General features: G+C 39.2%; 1 protein-coding gene across 1 annotated transcript; it reads left to right on the top strand.

The window, feature by feature from the left end:
- Window positions 1–9,879: 9,879 nt before the first annotated feature.
- hnf1ba (HNF1 homeobox Ba) lies at window positions 9,880–21,756 on the top strand. Its single transcript, XM_079481702.1, has 9 exons — window positions 9,880–10,377; window positions 12,286–12,485; window positions 12,889–13,159; window positions 13,244–13,479; window positions 16,806–16,966; window positions 17,779–17,905; window positions 17,985–18,164; window positions 18,254–18,369; window positions 20,149–21,756. Exons 1-9 carry the CDS (start codon window positions 10,007–10,009, stop codon window positions 20,167–20,169), a joined length of 1,683 nt encoding a protein of 560 aa, XP_079337828.1. The 5' UTR covers window positions 9,880–10,006; the 3' UTR covers window positions 20,170–21,756.
- Window positions 21,757–22,084: the final 328 nt, after the last annotated feature.

Raw genomic sequence — 22,084 nt, 5'->3', positions numbered from 1 at the left:
TAAAAAAGTTAATACTTAATACATGATTTCATAACCAAGATGTTAACTGAACCGTTGGCTAAACTGTGTTCTCAATAAACAGTGCTTCACAACAATATAACAGATATCCGTTAAAGGATCCTTTAAAGAACCATTTCCATACCTTTTTATAATCTAATGAACTTGTTCCACTACAAAGATCCTTTGTATTTCAATGTTTCTTTATGGAACCATACAGCCAAAAATGGCTCTTCTATAACAATTGTGTAGCACCTTTATTTGTAATATTGAACTGTGAATCATACCTCAGCAATCCTTATGTACATATTAATTCACACTGAAGCTTTACACTTGTATTTCAGGTGAGCCTGAGAGACCGGGATACATCGAGGTGTAAAACAATACTTCCATTTAGAGCACTCAGACCACACCAACATTGATTTGTGTCCCAGCTGTAGAGAAATATGGTGATTCCTCACCTCATCTGTTATTCATTAACAGTCTGCAAAAAAAATGAATAAAGTGGATATCAATAACCTGCTACTGTTGCTGATAGACAGGAATTGCTGCACAGAGTTCCTGAATCTGTGGCATTTTGGCTTAAACATCAAAAACCACAGAGGCCTATATAAGTGTTTACTGGATTATATCAAGATTATAAAGAAAAAGTTAAATTGTGAAAAAAAACTAAACAAACACCAAAAATTATTTTGTCTAAAGTTATAAAAGTACAAAAAAACTCAGAAAGGCGTTTTATATTAGACAATATTGGAGTTGTTGTTTACTTGTTTGTTGTCAGTCCCTGTTTGGAGTTGACTGTTAAAATGGAGGAAGACCTTTATGTATAAAATGCTGATTGTTCTTATACCTGAAGAGGTGATGGTAATGAAATGATATAAAAGTCAGCTTTTGTGTGAAAACAATCCATGCACAACAATCACAATATCAACTTTATATCACCATAAAACATTTGGACTGAACCATTACAGCCTATAAAGAAGACAGACATTTGATGGTTTAGTGCCCTTTGTATTCTGAATTATTCAAGTTTCAGAAAGCATTACATTCGTCTGGATGTTTCCCCAAGAGCTTTCAAGGGTTTAAGCTTTTCAACCTTGCAGACAAATGGCTTTAAAAAATTAAGTTACATTAAATGAAAAATCTAAAATACATTTTTGATCAAAGACAGTAATGTGCAGTAGCATTTTTTGGATGAAACGTTAATTATTAATGACATAAGTTAAGATTCTGAACATATGACACCATTGAATTCAATTGGATTTATTTCTGTAGCACTTTACATCATTTTGGATTATTGCAAAACAGCTTTAAAGAAATGTTTTTGTAGAGCTAAAAAAATAGAAATAAGGACAGAAATCATGAAAAACTGTAGGAATATAATATATATGGTGGTTTATTGAAGAAAATCTATTATTGCAACTTTCCATAAAATAAATATTAACTATAATCTGTGTAAATAATTGTCTGTAGGATTTTAATGGGACAGTTTACTTCTATAGTGATATTAAGGGGGTGTGTCATTTTATCTAAGATGTAACTGTGAAAAGAATTATGCAATTGTAATCGGCTTGTTATACATGTTCTAAAAACTTGAGATAAAATAGGTAACTCCATCGATTAAGAAACGAAAAAATTGTAATGATACTAGATATACCTTTTTGTCGTATCAAATTGGGTGTATTTCTGCTATGTTTGTTTTGTAGTTTTGGTAAGAACATTCCACTTCTCATGGCCGCTAATGGCTTTCCTGCATGCCGGTGCATTAATTCGACTGCTCTACAGCTAGTCTTAATCACAAAGGAACCCAAGCAGGTAATTGCCTTTGAATGTTTAATTGTGTGTGGATGTTGGGTGGGTGATGGGAGATGAGATGGTGAGTGGATTTAGAGGGGTATCCAGAATCATGCACCTCTCGGTTCAGACCTCCAGCGTGTTTCTAGACTGGCGTGGGGCTCAGGTTTACAGAGGAACCTGAGTGCAGAGGCCGGACACTTAGCACCTATTGTACTATTGCACTTTGTATGACATATCGCTTATTGCTCCCCGAATTCTTTTTAAGTCGCTTTGGATAAAAGCGTCTGCTAAATTACTAAATGTAAATGTAAATGTAACTCAACGTTTAAAGTTAATCTCAACTGTGGGAAAGTCAGTGATCTATCTTCATTCCTCCCAAACTCTGTATTTGTTTTTCCAAATGAAATACAGAAATCGGATCTCTTTTAGATTATTTCTTTACATAACACAGGCTCTGTTTGTATCCTGGAATACATTAGAAACCACCCAGAACACCCTAACAACCACAAAACCATTCAAAACCTTAGTAACCATAAAACAACGCTGTGGCAACCACCGTCATCACTCTTGCACATCACAGCGAGTACTGCATGTGCATATTAAAGAACATATTAAAAATGTATCTTTATTTTATTTTAGAAAACCTTGATGAATTATATTTTGTATCTTTTGTATTAGTTTGTTCTCTAATGGTAATTGTTTATTTCTCTGAGCTACCTCTTGGTGGCAACAGGGAGTGAAACTTAAGCAGACTAACGGCAGACAACAGACCCATGTGTCTATTAAGACCACTGAAACTTTTAAAACAGCCGCTGAACATGCAAATCCCTACCAAACGCACTGGCCAAAAACACTAATAAGTAACTAACACAGTATTTCCCCCTCTAGCAGGTATATGGGCCTTGGTCTTCCTAGTCTGGAATGTTTAGGAGTGGCAGGGTGTTGGCAGACTAAACATAAGAGGTCATTTAAACTGAAGGTTTATATTTTAAGTTTTATTTAAGTACACAATAGATTCAAAGTGCGTGATTTTTAAATAAAAGAAGTTGAATTATAGTAAATAGTCTTCACGTTTATCCACTCAAGTCTTCCACAGCAAACAAGAACCGAGCTAACACATTTGTCTCGTGTGACCTTTCACTATCGTTGATGTACACCTCTAGGCTGGAGGACAAAATGGGATTTGGTTGGCGTCTTTTTCCCTTTTCTTTCATGCCTCAGTGTGCCTGCATGTGTGTTTTTGGGTCATTTGTTTTCTCTGAGTCATTCCGTTTGAATATGCGGCAGCTATTAACCTGAGCGCCAGCTGTCTGATTTATTGTGCCGGTCTGCTGTGTGCTGCAGCCCGAACTTTCACACCTCTCTCTATTGCTGAGTACAAACTTATTATATTACACTCAACCGGTAGAATGTAAAACTATATTCTTATCGACAGTTAAGTATTTTCTTGATGGATACATTCATATGTTTATGAACATTTTTGGTAATTTGCAATTTAGTGAACTATATGCAATATAATTTAGCCCATATATAGACGCCAGTCATGCATTGCCAGATCCTTGTCTGAGGCTCAATGTCTGGGGCTTTTTGCTGCTCAAGAACGTAAAAAAGGTACATGTAACAGTAATCAATGATGCTTAACTGTTTTTAAAATATGTTTCGAAATATTGGTATAGATATTTAATAAAAATAAGAATGCAGTTGGACTCCAATTATTGTTCGGAAAACTAAAAAATGCTGTAAAGTTTGCGACTTAGTTTGAGTTTTTTTACAGCTTTGTGTGCAATATGCATTGGATGGTTAGTGAAATGACCTGCACGTCTGCACTGCAAAAAAAATAATTTCTTACTATTTCTATCTTTTCTTTAGTACAACTATCAACTTTCTTATACCGCATTGGCAGATTTTTAACATAACGTTTTAAACATAAACCTTCTTATATTTTCTTTCATAAAACAAGACTACATATCGTAGGTAACTTTCCTTGTAGCTTGTAGATCTTTGTACTAGAAAACAAGACAAAAATGCTTAGCAAGCAATAATTTTTTTGCAGTGTGACCCTAATCTAAGACCTCTACATCTGATGGGTTTGTTTCAGCATCACTTTGTTTTCGTATTTATTCTCCCGGACAAAATTGAGGTTATCTGGGGAATAATGGTTTGCACAGTGTAATGCAAAGAGTTTGTTTATTTCTAATGCCCCATGGGTCGATCTTCTGCTCAAACATTCATTCCTTAAGCGACTTTAATAGCACAGAAATGCATTACATTACAAGCTGGATCAAGTAAGGCCTTGTACTCTTACGCTGATGTAATGATTCAGAATTGCGTTGGAACAGTGCTTCCCGGGCAGAAAGGAAGGGGAGGTGTGGGTATGGGGTCATGGAGCCCTGATGAGGAGCTAAAGACTCCGAGGACACCCTGACCCTGTAGAGTCAGGGTTCCCCTGTAGAACCCTCCCATACTCTGTTCATTTATCTTGACAGTAGCCTCTCCTTATTGTCGTGGAGAGATAGGTGAGCTTTCATCTGTTTAAAATGATTTGACAGTGAAACCTTACACCTGTTGTTATTGCTGTAGGCGAAGAATCAGATTAATCAAAAACGTGCAAGAATAGATTTTTGGATGGTTTTAGATGAGATTATTAGAGGAGGCAGAAAGAGAATGAACAGTATGCCCTGCCTATAATTCACCAAGCAACCTCAAAGGACGAGGGGATGAAGAGCATTGAATCACCGGCCCTTGACAGACGTCTAGAAGTTGTTAGAGTAAACGGGACAAGGAGACTTTTATGTCTTGGGCACAATTCAAGAAAAAAGTGCACAAACATAGCCACACTTACTCTCAAGTGTGTGTTTACTGAGCCAACAGCGTGTCAGTCAACCAAAGACTGCAACAGCTTCATTGTATCCGCACAGAACACAATGAGACTAATCACAGATTCTGTTTGTGTAGAGAGTGGACGACCAGGAATCTGAATTACATTATGTTGCAGAAATTATATTTAGGGAAAAATATATATTTTGAAGACTTTCCTGATGGTGCGGAAAGATCAAATAGGAAAAAAACTTTACAAAGGAGATCACTTTAATATTCTCACCCATGAACAACTTCTAATTGTTTCTCTTGGACAAGCAGGATAAATGGGTAAATGAACTGGTTTGTGTTAGTTTAAGGTCTTGTTTCTCATATTTCTCTGAGAAAAGATTTGCTGAGATAGTCTGCCATCAAAAGTAAAGATTTCATATGAAGACCTAATGATCTGAGCTGCTATATCCGTGTCTCATTTGTATATTTATTTTACCTCGCGTAAAATTGACGGATGAAGCATAACTGAAACTATATTTTTGCAGCAATAAAGCAGCAACATTTTAAATGTTTTAAGTTTTCTCTTAAATAAGACTTAATTTGTTTTCAGTGGAAATTGTGTGATCCAATCAGATCATCTGTTCTTGATCAGCGGCACTCGTGGTTCATTGAGGGTTTCACAGTAAAGAGGACCCCCATCAGAAGCATTAAAACATCTGATGACTCTCAAATCAGAATGTTTGCCACACCCAAACCAGCAATTAACATCTGTTCTAATTTGCATAATATTTTAAAATTACAATTAGTATCTTTTATCATCTTTTAATGAATATCCAAGTACCTGAATATCCAAGTCTGCTGCCAGTGAAAATTCAAAGTGCAGATGCATGAACACTAAATTGCTAATATTACCCACAACGAGAGGGCGGAGTAAGTGATGCTTTAGTGAATTAAGAAATAAAAGTGGACAGCAAACATTGCATGATAATGAGTATAATAGCAATATCAGCCACTTCTGTGTGTGCATACTGGTTGGCTATATAATGACATTACAAAAAAGTGACCCAATTTAACCAAAAATTTAAAAGCCTCTGTGACCCCTAAATTAGACGATGCCTTTTACCCCTATAATTTACAAAATCGCTAAATAAACAACACGAGGTGTCAGATGTTTTTAAATTCGTAAGCAGAGGTGTGGAACGGTCATGCGGTGCATGCTGGGGGTAAGGTCCGGATTACTGTGTGGAACAAGACATGATCAGCGGCAGCTGAATCTCACACACACACCATACCTTCTCTGCCCTTTTCGCCCAAAAACTTTCCAAGCGTTCCGCTCTGTGCCCCAGTCAGTGATGGAGGGAGGGCGGGTGGAGGAAGGGTGGAAGGAGGTCACAGATCCAAATAGCTGCCAAGCACAGTTTGGGTCAACCGGCCATGCTCATAGTTAACCTAAAACCTCTTGCTTCATTTCATTCACACTGAACTGACTTCAACTGGAGTGAGCTCGCTGTTGAAATTGGCAGTGTTTGAAGTGTTCAAAACATTGCGTTTAGTGATGTCTCTGACTGCTGTGACTCTAAATAACCTAATTTTAGTGCAAATCATATTTGTTGTGCCAAGTATATAGGAACCGTTTTAATCTCCAGTGAAGCCTTATGGTTTATGTATTGATGGATAAGGCTCTCTCACAGACCAAACTGACAAACCTCTAAATAACCACTCAACCGCCTCAAGATCTCAATGCAAAAAAGGAAAGAATTGAAGTTAACAGTAAATATATATTTAGGAGTGTAACTTCATGCTGCACTTGCTGTGTTGATACAGTCAGCAAATGAAACCAGAATTGCACAGTACAGTTACTCACGTGATGCAAACCGAGCTGTCGATCACTATGCCCATACCACATCATTTCCCTCTAATATATCAAATCTACATTCGAACAGCCTGGAAATCTCTCTGAACAGAGGTATAGAGACACTTTATTGCGGGTGTGAGTTTATCCACTCACTTATCCAAACTAAATTTATCAGCACCAGTGAGTGACTTCACAATCGTGTGTTTCTGTCAGTTATCGCGTGACTGACTGGTAAATCTCATGGTTGGGATCAGGGCACCCGGCTGTGTTCCGGCTAAACGACTATTTGCATGCGCCTTTAATGCGTTTCCAACTGCTCACCCTCTCCACGAAAACATACAACTGTCCCTGCGGTGCAATAGCACGTTCATGTATTTATCTACATTCAGTGCAAGGAGCAGGGGCGATTCTAGGATTTTCATTTTAGGGGGGCTCAGCCCCCAATAAGGGTCTGATTAAAAAAATATTATTTGACTATTAGGGTAGGTTTGTATACTACTAAGCTTATTGCTATCCACTATTTCGTTGTATTCGAGAAGTGTATGTATAAGAATATAGACAAAACATGTATTAATGTAATTGTCTATTGGAAATATGTTTAATCTGTTCTATATTTATTTCTATTTATTAAAAATAACAACATGAATTATCAATTTGCCACTTCTATAAATCAATTACTTAAAATAAAACACAAATCCCTTTACTCTACTCTTACTCTAATGTATCATGATACACTAATGATTCATTATTACTTAATACAAAAAATTATTTAATATTACAAAACAACATAACTCCACATGATGTTTCTCTCTCTGTGCCATTTGTTGCTTTCAGACAATGATGTGTGTATTTAACCATTTCTGGGCATGGCTGCACAATGTAATGCCGAGATACACAATAATATGTTTTAAATTTGGATTAAAAAACGCGCTGAATCCATGCAGACTCAGATCAGGGGAGGAGCCGAAACTTGACGCAGCGCGCCGCCGTTACTGAAGCCCCCCTAAAAGGGGCCTAGTGACGCCCCTGGCAAGGAGTAATGCGTTTTACGAGTGGATCGTTGTTCTTTCTTTTTTCAAATAGAACGTATAGGCCTAGTGTTTCTTTTTCATTTCGGTGATTCTGTGTCCCGAGTGACTGTGCAACTGTGGGTACATTTTGACCAGGGTGTAGAGGTGTTAATGTGGTCCATCTCTTTCTGGAGCATGAGAGAATGCTCTCTCCGTTTCTCGATACGCTCTAACACACAACACTTTCACAACAGGGCTGAGGCCTTGCTTTCTGGAGAGACAGTTTTTGCTGTTTGTTATTATTTGTTGTTAATGGTTAAAAAGGCATGAGAAAATGATTTCAGATGTTGCACACTGATTGGGAGATGACCCCCGCGTGCATGCATAAAGCTATTCAATAAACCAAGCAACATAAATAAATCACAGTTACATATTACAACACAGCTATAAATATAAAAACGAAATTTAATATAGTATTTTCATAATAAAATATATGAGTAATTGACGGGGTTTCCTTTCACCTCTGGCAATGAAAAAAAGTTTTTGCACATTTGCAGTCAAAAGACTTTCATTATCAATGGCTTTAGCACGTTCCTAATCACGTTCTTTTTAATGTCTGTATATATTCCCATATGCTATATATTATCAACTATAGGCCTATTTAATCAAGTCTTTATAGGTTTGCGTTTAATGTGAAAATGAATAGATTGATTGAGATCAGACTATTTTATTTTACATCAGCAACTTAAAATTTAGTGACTACTGTCAATGGCAAAATGAATCTTAACGAAAGTCTTCTTTAAATTTCTTTAGGTTTAATAATTGTCAGCTGGACAGTAACTAGTAAAAAGTAAATTTGCCCGAGTAAAGTACACTTTTCGAGCATCTGTACTGTACTTGAGTATATTTTGTTTATTGAGAACTTGTGACTTTAACTGACATTTGAAGACCAATATTCTCTTTATTCCACTGCATTTATAAAAAGGTCAAATAAGTCTTTTGTAGCGGGGTTTTCCTGTGTGCGCATTTTTTTGGCTTGCGATATGCCAATTCTTTTCACTGTTGCCAAGTATTTCCATTTTTCTTATCTTACCGATTTCCGGCTAGCTTTGAATTCCGTAAATCTGGCAACCCTTGGATCTTCCGTTCTATATAGCGCTCTAAAAAGGTAAATAGAACAATAAAAGAAAAAAGGAACAGGTTAATGTGTGGTGTAATCATCTATGGGTTCAACTATGTGTGATGCATCGCTGAGCGCCTCGATCAGTCAAAGATCATATAAGATATTGTTATAAAAATGATCGGAAAAACGGTAAATAAACATCACACACACCTTGTGCTGCAGGACAGGGAAAATGGAAAATATAAAGTTTTCATTGGAAATTTTCTCATGAGCTCACATAGCCAGAGAGTTAAGGAAGCGTGCGTGCCTGTTATTTTCTGATCTCCTGCTAAAAGCCGTTTGGGAAATTATTGATGTTTTTACTTAAGTAGGCTAACTATAGTTGAAGTATTCCTGCGGAAATAAAAACAATATAATCCTGCCCAAAATACAACCACATACAATTAAAATGTAATGGGTTTAATGCTTATAATGGGAATTGAATTATATGTATACTTATTTGTGATGGATTCTATTGGAATAAAACCCAAAGCACAGTACAAAGAGGAATTTAATAGAAAAATAATAATAAATTCATTGGGTATTTTTTTGCAGTGATGGTATTTGGAGTAAATCCACAGTATCCACAGATTTACAATTTTCTTTATATAACCTTACTCCAATTTAGCTATTTTTACCACAGTAACTAAAAAACCATAGTTTCATTAGCTATAGTTTAGGTTTGCAGTTAAACTTTGGTAATTTTGAAGTGAACTACTCCTTTAATGCCACTGATACTGTGAGCTACTCGGTGTATTCAGTAGGTTGCTTCAGGCATAATGTATATAAAACAATGCACCACTGACATAAAGGAAATGTACTTTTAATTCTTGAGTACTTTTAAAAGCACGTACTTCTGTACTTTAACTTAAGAATCTGTCTTTACAACTTTTACTTGTATGGAGTAATATATGACCGGTAGTATCTGTACTTTCACTCAATTAAGGAAGTTGTGTACTTCGTACACCTCTGATAATTGTATGATTATTGTTATTATTATTGTTATTATTATTATTATTACAGCCCTGCAAAAAAGGCCTCAAAGTCCAAAGTTCACGAAAGTTTTGCTGATAACACAGGCAAATAAAAACACCGCAGCTCTAGTGTGTAAACACGCTGTACCTGAGCGTCAGTCAATATGGCCTCGGACTGGTAGCTCATTTGCATAAAGGACCTTCAATAGCCGCCCACTCATTACCATATTTTTTATTGCCTGCCCTCTGGAAGCATCATGGCAAGTTATATCATTCAGTCCGACAGGGAAGTGGCCTAACTTCTCGAAGCAGGTGTCTTAAGAGAAACTCTTTGGAGGCGTGAGGAGGGGGAATTTGACATACTGTATATTTCCCTCTGTACCTCCTTGCGTGCACATTTTAGATGTTTGCAAAAATGGTTTCCAAGTTAACTTCTTTGCAGCAAGAGCTTTTGAGCGCCTTATTGGACTCCGGAGTTACCAAAGATGTGCTTCTTCAAGCTTTGGATGACCTGGATCCAAGCCCGTGCGGTTATGGAGTTAAACTGGATAGTCTTCAGATGTCTCCCTCCAGTTCCAAACTCAATGGAAGTGATACGGATTCAAAGCCGGTTTTTCACACGCTGACCAATGGACACAGTAAAGGAAAGTTATCAGGGGACGAGGGCTCGGAGGACGGGGATGATTACGATACACCGGCAATTCTGAAAGAACTGCAGTCTCAAAATACAGAGGAGGCAGCAGAGCAGAGGGCAGAAATCGACCGAATGTTGGCGTAAGTTTGCTTGATTTGTATATCTCAAAAATGATATTCTATAAAACGTTACAGTTATGCTTATACAATGTGAAGGCCTGTTGGATAATTAATATAGCTCTTAAAGACAAATGACATTAATTGATACATTACACAAACTAAGGAAAGTTATGGAGCCTATCATCACAGAAACATACAAATGTGCTGTTGGTGTCAAGCTTGCTCGACAATAATGAAACTTAAATAGTTCTGCATAAAATCGTTGAAAGAAAACTCTATCTTGACTTTTTCCTAAATAGATACTGACAAGTGTTTACAAATTTAAATCCACGCGCCAATGTTTCCTCTTTACACATTCTAGTTACTAATTATCTACCTGGGATATTTCTTTAGCTTAGACATACATCAACTATAGAAGATCTATTTATTATTAACCACCTCTACCCTCTCGGAAGAAAATAAAACACGGGCAGTGTTTTTTAAATTGTAAAATCCATTGATGTAGCATGTAAAATAATTTCACATTTATTTTAAGCTGCGCATAAAAAATCTAACAATTAGTTACATTTTCTTTTACATTAACTAAATTGGAATGGTATAATAAAATGGCTTAAACTTAAGTGGTGTTCAATTGCAATATTACACAAATGATATAGAATCAACTAGAAATGATTTATTTCTAAAATTCTTACTTTAAAATCGGCGCCTCAAAATAAAGCTCAAAATCAAAACTAAAGCACGTGGAGTTGAGTTATTAATTTTATCCTATAAATCATCAACTGAAAGATACACAGTGACGAATGATTAGCGTGAATGGAGATCTAGTTATTCATTGTCAAAAGTTATAAACCAAGTTCGCGTACAGCCATATGTTTTGTCAGTCTCCATATCAAACAGTCTGGACAGATTTAAACAATTAGACCCGTGCGGTGTGAGTTTCATCCGAAGTGGCCGTGGTAAGAAACTTTGAATGCTTCTTAAAACAGGCTGACAGCTTCCGGAAGCTGGAAACTAGAATACGCTTTTCGACATTTCTGTATTAAAATCTATTTGTTTTCATTTTAAATGTTATGTAAATATTTCAACATATGGCTATATATGTTATTGCGATAAAAACAAATTAGTTTTTTTGTGTAACGGAATAGTTCTTTCTCTTTTTCTAATTATTTTAATAGCCTACGTTTCTTTTTTAAGTAAATCTTTTCGATTTATCCATAGGCCTATTTGTTTTTTCTTAAATTGTTTATAAAGATTTACTTTACCTGAAACGATTTAGATTTTTTCTAAATCTAAGTTTTGTCGGTCGGCGATCTTTGGGTTCAGCGTTGAGAAACTTATTGATGCCATACTGTAGGCCAAATAAAGTAAAGTCCACTATAGAAAGGGGCTAAATAAAAACGTTATTATTTTGATGCTATATTCTGTTATACACAAAGGCATAGTGTGAACATTTTAAAAGCTTCAATGAGATTGTTTTGTTATATGAAATTGTACGTTTCAGTTAAAGCCGTTTTTATTTCAGACGTCATATAAAAACTACAATATATGCGTAGTTAAACTATAACATTTTCATGGCTTTACACTGTCCTTGCTGAATATTATACAGCTGTGTTAAAGACAATCAGCTGTTCTTAGCTTGTCCTTTTGTAATTAAATCACAGTAATTGAATTGTGCACGCAATGAAGTCTTTAACCTTTGGAAGTATTTACAACCCATTCACTGCACTGATTAACGATTGTCTATTAGACCTAGAAACAATTGCACGCGCTTACACGAGTTTAAAGGGAGACCTTAAAGAAAGGTGCGGAAAAAAGGGGAGTGTAAAATCAATGTTACAAATATAAACGTACATTTCAGATTGAGATTAAAATCATATTTTTGTAATAAACCGGTTGTTAAAGAAGTGTTTTTTATTCCATTCTTTACAGTCAGGATCCTTGGCGCGCGGCCCGTATGATCAAAGGCTACATGCAGCAGCACAATATACCGCAGCGCGAGGTGGTGGATGTGACGGGCCTCAACCAGTCGCACCTGTCGCAGCACCTGAATAAAGGCACGCCTATGAAAACGCAGAAGCGTGCGGCACTGTACACCTGGTACGTCAGGAAGCAGCGCGAGATTTTGATACGTAAGTGAATATTTGTTTCTTGCTGCATGCTTTATGTGACTTATTTGTTAGGTGACAGGCTTCCCCTCTACTCTTGAATAATGTGCCTTTGCTGTTTCCATGACTCAGTGTGTTCCCAGTATTTTTTGGACAGCTGCTGAAATGGCATAGGAGCACACATACATTTTCCAATTTGATTGAAATTATAACTTAAAATTTAAAATGCAACTTCTTATCAATTTATCCATAATTTCATTATTCATTTTGAATGTATGTGTTATCACACCCAGAAAGGGTAACATAGTCATATTCGTCAAGTTAACTATTCAAATCATAATAAGCTTTCTCCTGTAACATATGATTCGCTTCATGTCCTCTGTAGAATTTGGCAAAAAACCACCAAAATCCCTCTCTTATGTTTCAGAATTCAACCAGGCCACACATGGCTCCGGCAGCAACATGTCTGACAAAGGCAGTCAGGATCAAGTGCTACTATTCTTCTCTGAGTACAGTCAATCCACGCCTGGTATAGTGCAGTCACACGAAGATGCTAGCCTTGAACCTGCTAGCAAGAAGCTCAGGCGCAACCGTTTCAAGTGGGGTCCTGCGTCCCAACAGATCCTCTACCATGCTTATGAAAGACAGAAGAACCCCAGCAAAGAAGAGAGAGAGGCACTGGTGGAGGAATGTAACCGGTAAGGAGAATAAAGAATAAGCAGCGTTTCTGTAGCTATACATAAGTGTATCTGACTAACAATATTTCTCTTGACCACGTTCAGGGCTGAGTGTATCCAGAGAGGAGTATCTCCATCCAAAGCTCAGGGTCTCGGCTCCAACCTGGTCACAGAGGTGCGAGTCTACAACTGGTTTGCCAACAGGAGAAAAGAAGAAGCGTTTAGGCAGAAGTTAGCTATGGATGCCTACACCGGGCCGACGCACAGTCTTAACTCCCTCCTCTCTCATGGTTCTCCTCATCACCCGCAAACCAGCAACTCCCCACCAAGCAAAATGCAAGGTACTAACACATTTATTGCAAGCTTGTCTATTATTTGAATATTTTAGGATGATACACATACAATCAAGCCGATTCTCTTTGGCCCATATAGTTAGCACAAAGGTCATCGTCACCATTCCCTTAGCTAAAGAAGTAGTAGAAGGAAATTATGTAGTTGATGAGATCAGGGAGACAGCAGAGAGCGAAGGCTAGTGATCAATGAGAGTGACAGAGTGAGCAAATGGCATTGTTATTCCCAGCTTTGAAAACACATCGAGAACAATCTGCATTGTACCTGCAATCTCAGCTTCACTGAAGTCAGCATGCAAGACTGAGGCACAAAGACCAGCCACCCTTGGACGGGGTTTAGGGTCAGCCGTGGGTCAGGCGAGCACAAGGCCAACTCTCGAGACTTATACCTGTAGGGTCAACGAAGTTTACTGCAGGCCTCTGTTATCTTACGAATTGTATTTCCAGGAGGATTTATTGACATAGTTTGATATGGCAAGACTTGGGCACTAAAAGCAACACACTCTGACTCCGGCTTATTACCTATTGTTGCTCTTTCATGTTTGAGCACCGGAGAGCTGGAGTGCTTTTGCTGTGGGTGTGTTGCTTTTTTGTGTGTAAATACGGCACAGCGATGAGTGGCTTGTATGTTTGCAAGTGGTGGTTCCCTCTGCACACCTGACCAGTCAATGACCTCAGGTTGTGTGTTGAAGTTGGTTATTATGGGAAGCTGGAGGTTTTTGAAGGAGATGGGGGTGAAAGGCAATCTCCGTGCTTCTAGTCAAGGGGCTTACAAGGTGTCCCCGCCAGCAGCATCAGCTGTTTTTTGCTGTCTGACAAGAATAGCACAGCAGGTCCCCTCATCGCGTTGCCAGGACACAGCCTGTATTATGCATGCTTAATTGACAATTAAAATCCCTGGCTACTACATCTCCCGAGCTTTTGATAAGGGACTCCCCTCTTCCCTGCTCTCTTTACCCTCCCTCGGCAGGGGACCCTTTTGTCTGCGGCGTATTAGAAGACTGTAGTGACTGTAACCGGGGTTCATTTATCTCTGCTGCTCCAGGGGGAGGGGTACACCCAAGCCCCGCTCACCTTTATGGTCCGGGGTAAAGAGGCTGAGGCTGGGCTCTGAGCGGAACAGCAGGAGCTGTCCGTTGAGGTATTGGCCTTTTCGGGCCAGACAGGACTGATGAGCTTCTGCTCAAAGTATGGAGGGCGATTCACGGTCTAACCCCACCTCTCAGAAGTTACGTAAAACTCTGGTTTTGCTGAAGAGGTCGTTAGCAGGTCACATCAGAGAAAGAGTCTAGTTTTTATTGATTCTGGTTTGGCCCATTGATAACACACAGGCTAGTGTGCCACTGCTGGAAGGTCGGTTGATATGTGCTTTTGGGGACTGCCTGTGATCTTGTGTTTGTATTATGGTGTCGCTGGGAAAGCAAAACCTTTCCAAAATGTTCTTAGATTTTAGTTCCTCAGATTATGTTGGACAATACCAATCAGATAATTTAGTGCACGTAATGATTTTTAAGTATTTCTTCAGATGGTCCCCCTCCCAACAGCAAGAAGGCAGTGGACAGGAAAGTTCAACTGTCCTTGCTTGGTCTATTGGAGGCCACAGAAGGTCTTAAAGGCTGTGTATGTCCTGCTTAGACCCAGGAGGCCTCTCATATGCGGCTATGCTATAATGGGCACTGCCTGGGGATGAGGAGCAAGGCTTTGATATTACATGTGTCCCAGGGAGAGCTGAACCCTTTAAACCAGCGCAAGTCTACTGCTACCACTCCCCTTAAGAGCTTCCTACCGCCCTTTGCCTTTTTAGCCATGAAGTTTCGAAGTCAACAAGTTTTTTCTTGTTTTTATGTATTTATATTATATACAATTTTGAGTAATCTCAGAAACAGTATGAATAATATTTAATGAATAATATGCCAATATTTCTTTCCTCGCGCTATACGTTTCTCCACATATTATAATTTTACAGAAATTCCAAGATACGATTAAAACATTTTTTACATTCTCACCAAGGGTCTAAATTTATCTGATATAATGAAAAGAATCGATATTCGACAAGGTTATAAACGGCAAAGAAAATATAAAAACGAATACAGGTCAGTCACTAGGCTTATGAGAACATAACACAATGTTATGTATCTTGCTAGCAACACCAAGGTCATGGCTTAGATTCCTTGGAGATGACTTTGCATGAAGGCAATAAATAAACTCATAATTTTAAAATAGGTAAACATAGCTTTTTCGTTAAATTAAGGATCCGTTTATAGTAATGCTTATTTCCCAATTCGCATAGCTTTTATAGCGTATTCTATGAGGTTATATTTCAGTTCCTGGTTCCCTAAGAAACCGAACCCTCCTGCTGATCGGCATGGCCCAGACAGCGCAGACCTGAATGATAAACGTGAGAGGAGATCCCTGCAGCCCTAGTGAATGCCTGACGTGATCAAACAATAGCCCGTTCTCTCTCTGACACTTTTAGTGGGTGCACGGCTGTAAAGTAAAGACTGTTTATGGTTGCTGCTCCATTGTATGGCAAGCAAGTCATAGGCCCGATGGAGTGCTTTATTGTCCCGTCCTGGTGTTTACAAGACGCCTTGGAGTGTTGGCAATGCTGCGATGTGCATAGGGGGGCAAAGTTGTGTCTGCCGAGTTCCCCTGTGGAATGAAACACAGCAGAGAGATCAATTGCTTTCCATAATATAATGAAGCGGGACTGCAAGATGCTACTCTCCCAGTCACTTAGCAATATGTCTGGGTTTGCATGTTGTTAGTGACAGATTTCTATGGAAAACCTCAAAGAAAGAGATAATTACAAATAAGGCATATTTGATTTAACCTCGACGTGAAAAAACTAAATTTGGAGGAGTGAGCTGTTTGAGAACCGACTGAAAACCATGTCTGACATTAGCGTTAATTGAGTAATGTTTACCCTGTTCATATCAGAGAAGGCTGAAATTGGCAAACATCCATTTGAGAGGAAACATGCTGGATTCCTGCAGCTGACAGGTTAAGAGTCCCGCCAAACAAGGTCTAGACTTGAAACTAAAGATTGTCACAGACAAAATTCACTCATTAAACTTTATTTCACTCAGTTGGCGGCCAATGTAGCACAGTTTCTAGAATTCATGTACACATCGAGATGGCCTTGACAGCGCTGGGTCCAATATCACAGGTGCAGGGGCCACTGTTTATTTGTTCTGTCTTAACCTGTCTGTGGCCAACAGATACGGACTCGACATAGCTTTAGAGGTGGTCTGGGAACTAACTTTAAATATCAGAGTTCTTGATTTAACCAGTTGCTTTCTTATTTCCATCAACAGTTGTCAGGTACAGCCAACAGGCTTCCGGCGAAGTCAGTTCTTCCACGACGATAAATCACCATAGCGGCAGCGCCATGGCGACCAGCCATTCAGTGTTACAGCAGGTCTCTCCGGGGGGCCTGGACCCCAGCCATAGCCTCCTGTCACCTGACGCCAAGATGGTAAGCACACATGGGCACTCCTGGACCTTGATAAGATAACACAGTGTCTGCTCTTGACACAGAAACACAAAGCGGAGTCTGATAGATACTACCTTTACCCAGTGAGCGGTCTGACAAACACAGCATTGTACTTCCCGGCACTAAAACCAGAGGCAGACGGCAGGCCTTGGCCCGATACACACCGCAGGGCTGACGTTAGCAAATGCTGGTAGTGAGAAAGGGGCACGGCCATGGCTATGCCAACAAACCTGACAAAGAAACATTATGTTTGTATTGATTAAATGCCCCGTCGAGGGAGGAAGACGGGTGGGGTTGTGCTTGTTCAATGTCAGTTGAGTAACAACGGCGTTCAATGAAGTTAAATCTGCTTTTTTTCGCCTCCCCCTGCTCTATCTATATATTCATGTTTGAGTTGGGCAAGATATTCGTGTACCTTTTGTTTCGGGCCAATTTTCTATGCAGTAATTTTTCAGGCGCTAGTCTGACGCGGCTAGCTTGCGCCATAGGTTGAATTTATCACAGCTTTATGGTGCGTTTTTGTCAGATGAAGGGTGGAAGTTGACGCAGGAGGAAGGGAGTATGACATCGGCTTATCTGAGCCGTCAGACGGTTGTCTGAGCACGGCCTCCTCTCATCTGAACTTATTCAAATAAACCCTCTGTGTGTCTCTCAGGGCTCCAATACCTTCTTAAGATAAGAGTACAGTTGACCAAGGAATCCTAGACATTTTATTGAGTAGACCAGTTAGACAGTCATTTCCACAATGGGTGTTTTTTACTGTAGGTAGTGTAAGTGCTTTGTTTTCTTCCCAGATCTCTGTATCCGGTGGAGGTCTTCCTCCTGTCAGCACACTCACCAACATCCACGCATCCCACCACATGCACCATCAAACCCACAACCTCATAATGCCCCTCTCGGGAGTCATGGCCATCGCACAGAGTAAGTGTCCAGCCGTGGCATCGTTCTTTGTTTTGTTTGTCTCTTTCTTTCTCTCAATCACATTATTCTTTGATTCTAGGTTTGAACACATCGCAGGCACAGACGGTACCCGTCATCAACAGTGTCGCAGGCAGCCTGGCAGCGCTGCAGCCCATGCAGTTCTCCCAGCAGCTGAACAGCCCACATCAACAGCTCATGCAACATTCGCCCAGCCACATGTCCCAGCAGCCCTTCATGGCATCCGTCTCACACTCACACAGTCAGTTTAACTCATTTGTTGAAGATCAGTAATTACGATCAGTAAACCGGGATCATGAGTGTGACCCATTTGTGTGTTTTCTCTTACAGTGTACACACACAAGCAGGAGCCTCCCCAGTATTCACATTCGTCTCGATTTCCCCCCATGGTGGTTACAGACGCCAACAGCCTCAGTACCCTGAGCTCAATGTCCTCAAACAAACAGGTCAGTCACCAACAACACCTAACACAGAAAGAAACTAGAATCAGAAGGATTTCCCCGAAAACCTTACATTGTTATCATTAATCTGTGGTCATCTCCTGTGTGCATATACAACCGGGAATCATTTGAGAAACAAATGGTTTAACCCTCTTCTGGAGAAATTAAACCATGCTGCTGATAGTTTTTAAGTGAAAGGTCCAACTTAACAAGTCATTTGAATGAAAATCCAAATAGTATAGAAATGTTAAATCAGTCAAATTAAAAACTCAAAGGGGTAGTTCAACCAAAAATAAAAATTCTGTCATTATGTATTCATCCTCATGTCATTCAAATCCTACATATGACTTTTTCTTCTGTTGCACACAAATGAATATATTTTGAGATATGTCTCAGTGGTTTTGAGTGCATACAATGGAAGTCAATGGGGGCCAATTGTGTTTGGTTACCAACGTTCTAGAAAAATAATCTTGTTTTTGTTTCGCAGGAAAAAGTCATATAGGTTTGAAAAGACACGAGGGAATTTTTAATCTTTGTTAATTAGACAAATGTTGATTTAAAATAGAAAGGAATCTACGTGCAAACTCGCTTAAAAGTCTTTTGTTTGGCTGGGTTTGTTGCACATCTGAAGCAAAGAGGCGAGCAAACATGTGGATACTCCTCAGAATTCCTATTTCCTTTGAAGAGCCTGACCAATCAGTCACCCGTGATCCCAGCCTGAGCACGACCTGATTGATGAAACCTTTCTTTCTCTCTTTCTCTCTTTCTCTCCCTCTCTCTCTCTCTCTCCCTCTCAAAATTAGCAGGAGGCCTAACTAAATGTCTCCATTTGCTCCATTTCTCCTCATTGCTCTTCAAGAGAATTGAGACATTACAGAGATCTGATTTGCGTTCTCATCTGAGGGCAGGAAATGATCCTCACTGTTAATCAAAGCCTTCGTGCTCTTTCGACTCTCCAGTCGGGGACGGGAGTGTGTCCAGTAATTACACCTCTTCCTCTTTCCCCTGCGCTCTGTGACCACTCTAGCCTGAAATGCAGTGTGCAGTCACCGCTTTCACACGCCCAATTTCCCACGCTGCCGCATTACTTAAAGATCATACCTGATGGCTTGAAATTCCTGCCAGCGTTTGTTTTACTTACGAATAAACCTCTCATCACTTTATTGTGATTCTGGATAATTATAAATGTCTTATATATTTTACTTGTCAACAGTTGTTAAAATTCAGCATTCAATTTAGCCTTACAATGGTTCAGTTGAATGCATTTGGCTATCTCAGGTATGTGATTCCTCACCCCTCCCGTCCTAAAGGAGCAATTTCAAGCTCTCCCAGGCTCTTATCAGCGCACTGTATTTGGACTGGGCGGTGCAGTCGTGGGCGATGGGCGCACTGGGGGACATCACAAACTACGCTCTGGCTTTATAGCCCTCCTGTTTACCGAGCTATCCCACCCACCCCAACAACAAAAACTCACCTCCATTTAGAGACCTACATCTAATGAGTGTAGTAGTGTAGTCTGAACAGCTGCTCGGCACCTTTATCAGGTGAGGCTGTTTGTCGGCCAATGGGTCAACACAGGGTCACCTGCCTCTCGCTCAAATGCGCAAACATTACAAAAATGCCGGTTTCAATTGAGGGGAAAACAAGGGGATTATGGGAAGGAAGATGAGGGATATATTTGGTCAGGTGTGGCTGTGGTCTAGAGCTAATAATGCTTTTGGCGCCTTAGAAAATTCCACTTTGTGCATGCACCTATTTGATCGTTTCTTCTTTTATTTTTTGCAGTGTCCACTACAGGCTTGGTGAGCGTGTGCATGACTTCCCGATGCCTAGCAACTGTAGCACATCCTTTCCATTCCCCCTCATCACACCCGTATCTATGGAAACCGATAATACGCACTAACGGCGCACTGGACGATGTGTTAGTCAATAAACCATGGACTGAGGTGGGACTGATCTGTGCTGCGAGAATACCAAGAACCAGACTGTCCGGTTGTTTTGTTTCCTTCGTCAAGTGTGAAGACTTTGGTCCTTGGATCTACAAGTAATGATGCCATTTCAAGCTCAAACTACAGTGACAGTATTTTATTTCCCATCGTAATGGAAAAAAATACATATCAAAGAACACATCTATGAAGAACAAATGGATTGGAAATAACATGGTTAAATGAAGCTCCAAATACAAAAAGTGCACTGGAACCTCAAGAGCGCTGTGATGGAAAAGCTCCTGGTACTCAACCCAATGCAGGGTTGCTTTCCTCGGACAGGAGCACAATACGTGTTCATGTTTTTCTGTATGTGCTTGATGAAAACCTTGTAATTGAACAGTGGATACAATGACAATCAGCAGAAGATGCAACCCTGGGGTTTATAAGGAAGTCTTCCATAGTGCATAGACAATGTTCTGTACAGTTGGATGTAAATAGAAACGATTATTATATCATTATTATTTCTTTTGTCTGAAGGATGTACATATTTGATAGTCTGCATTTGTTTTTTTATTTGTCTTGTTGAAAAGATGTAAACTGTGATTCAGGATGTGACAATCTTTGGAAATGTAGGACTATGCAATGTGTCGGAGAACGCAGTTTGGAACTTGCAGTGGGACATGTCAATGACATTTCAAGTATTGCAAATCTGTTTTTGACACTGTAACTTAACTGAAGAAATAAACCTTAAAAGTAAGAAAATGCAACAAAGCGGGAGAATATGGCTGAATGTATACAGATATTTTTTGATTAGATAAAGATTTAATAAGAACAGCTTTTCTGTGCCAGCATTTAGATGGTGAAATGGCATGACCGAACCTTTATCCAAGTTATACCGGATTAACTAAGACAGACGGTCGATCAGAGAAACAGATAACTCGTCCGCCGTTCACCCTTTGTGATAATGGTGGTGTATAATAAAGTGCCTTTGTAATCTAAATATTGCCCCACGATTAAGCCTTCATTGTCATGGGATGTTAGAACTATGTAGTGCAATAGAATACAGCTTCCGGTTGAAATGGTGTGTTGTGACAGCATTACTTTTGGGAAATGTGATAGGAAGATGCTGTCTCATTCACTATTTCAAACCATGTTATCTGCTCACGCAACTTGCCTTGTTTCCTGTGCGTTTGTGTACATCCATGATATTTAAAGTGTGTAAACTTAAATCGTCTTTTCGAAAAAACGAAGAAACAATTTTTAGTCCCATCTGAGAGTTGAATACTTTTCAAAAGGTCACTTCTGTATTTTAATGGTGTAATGTTGACTATGAACCCACTGCCAGTCAGGCTGTGATTCCAGTGTGATTCTCTCCGCATTGTATTATTTTTGTATAAAATGAAATCAATCTTTTAAAATCATTATTTATGCCTTACAGAAAAAAGTAAAGTTTTTCTTCAAGATTAAAAATAATGGTGTGTTTGTTTTCTCTTAGGGCCTTTCACACTCGAACTGTGATTCTCAAGGGCAGGTTTCCTCAATCCAGGGTTAAAAGTTATTTTCAAAATTACAGGTGTGACAAATAAAGACTGGGTTGATATGGAATTTAGGGGTTAGGTGTGAAAAGCCCTGGTCATCGTGATGTAGATAGATGAAAGTAGCCTACTGGAGAAAATTTGTTCATGTGTAATATTACTTACAAGATAAGATATAATATTTCTTAGTACCTAATGTTTTGCAATGTTGTTTTTTCTTGTGTAGGTTATTACTCTTAGTAATTTCTTTATGGCTTT

Source organism: Barbatula barbatula (genome assembly GCF_947034865.1).
Source record: "Barbatula barbatula genome assembly, chromosome: 19".
NCBI lineage: Eukaryota > Metazoa > Chordata > Actinopteri > Cypriniformes > Nemacheilidae > Barbatula > Barbatula barbatula.
The sequence above is the reverse complement of the archived record's forward strand: the minus strand, read 5'-3'. Positions and strand labels throughout refer to the sequence as shown.

What these genes read in the sequence shown, in the direction of transcription:
- hnf1ba (XM_079481702.1), top strand. Translation starts at nt 10,007, where the DNA reads ATGTTTGCAAAAATGGTTTCCAAGTTAACTTCTTTGCAGCAAGAGCTT. An exon ending in GCAGCGCGAGATTTTGATAC is followed by an intron (nt 12,486 to 12,888) that starts GTAAGTGAATAT and finishes CTTATGTTTCAG; the next exon opens with AATTCAACCAGGCCACACAT. An exon ending in ATCCGTCTCACACTCACACA is followed by an intron (nt 18,165 to 18,253) that starts GTCAGTTTAACT and finishes TTTCTCTTACAG; the next exon opens with TGTACACACACAAGCAGGAG.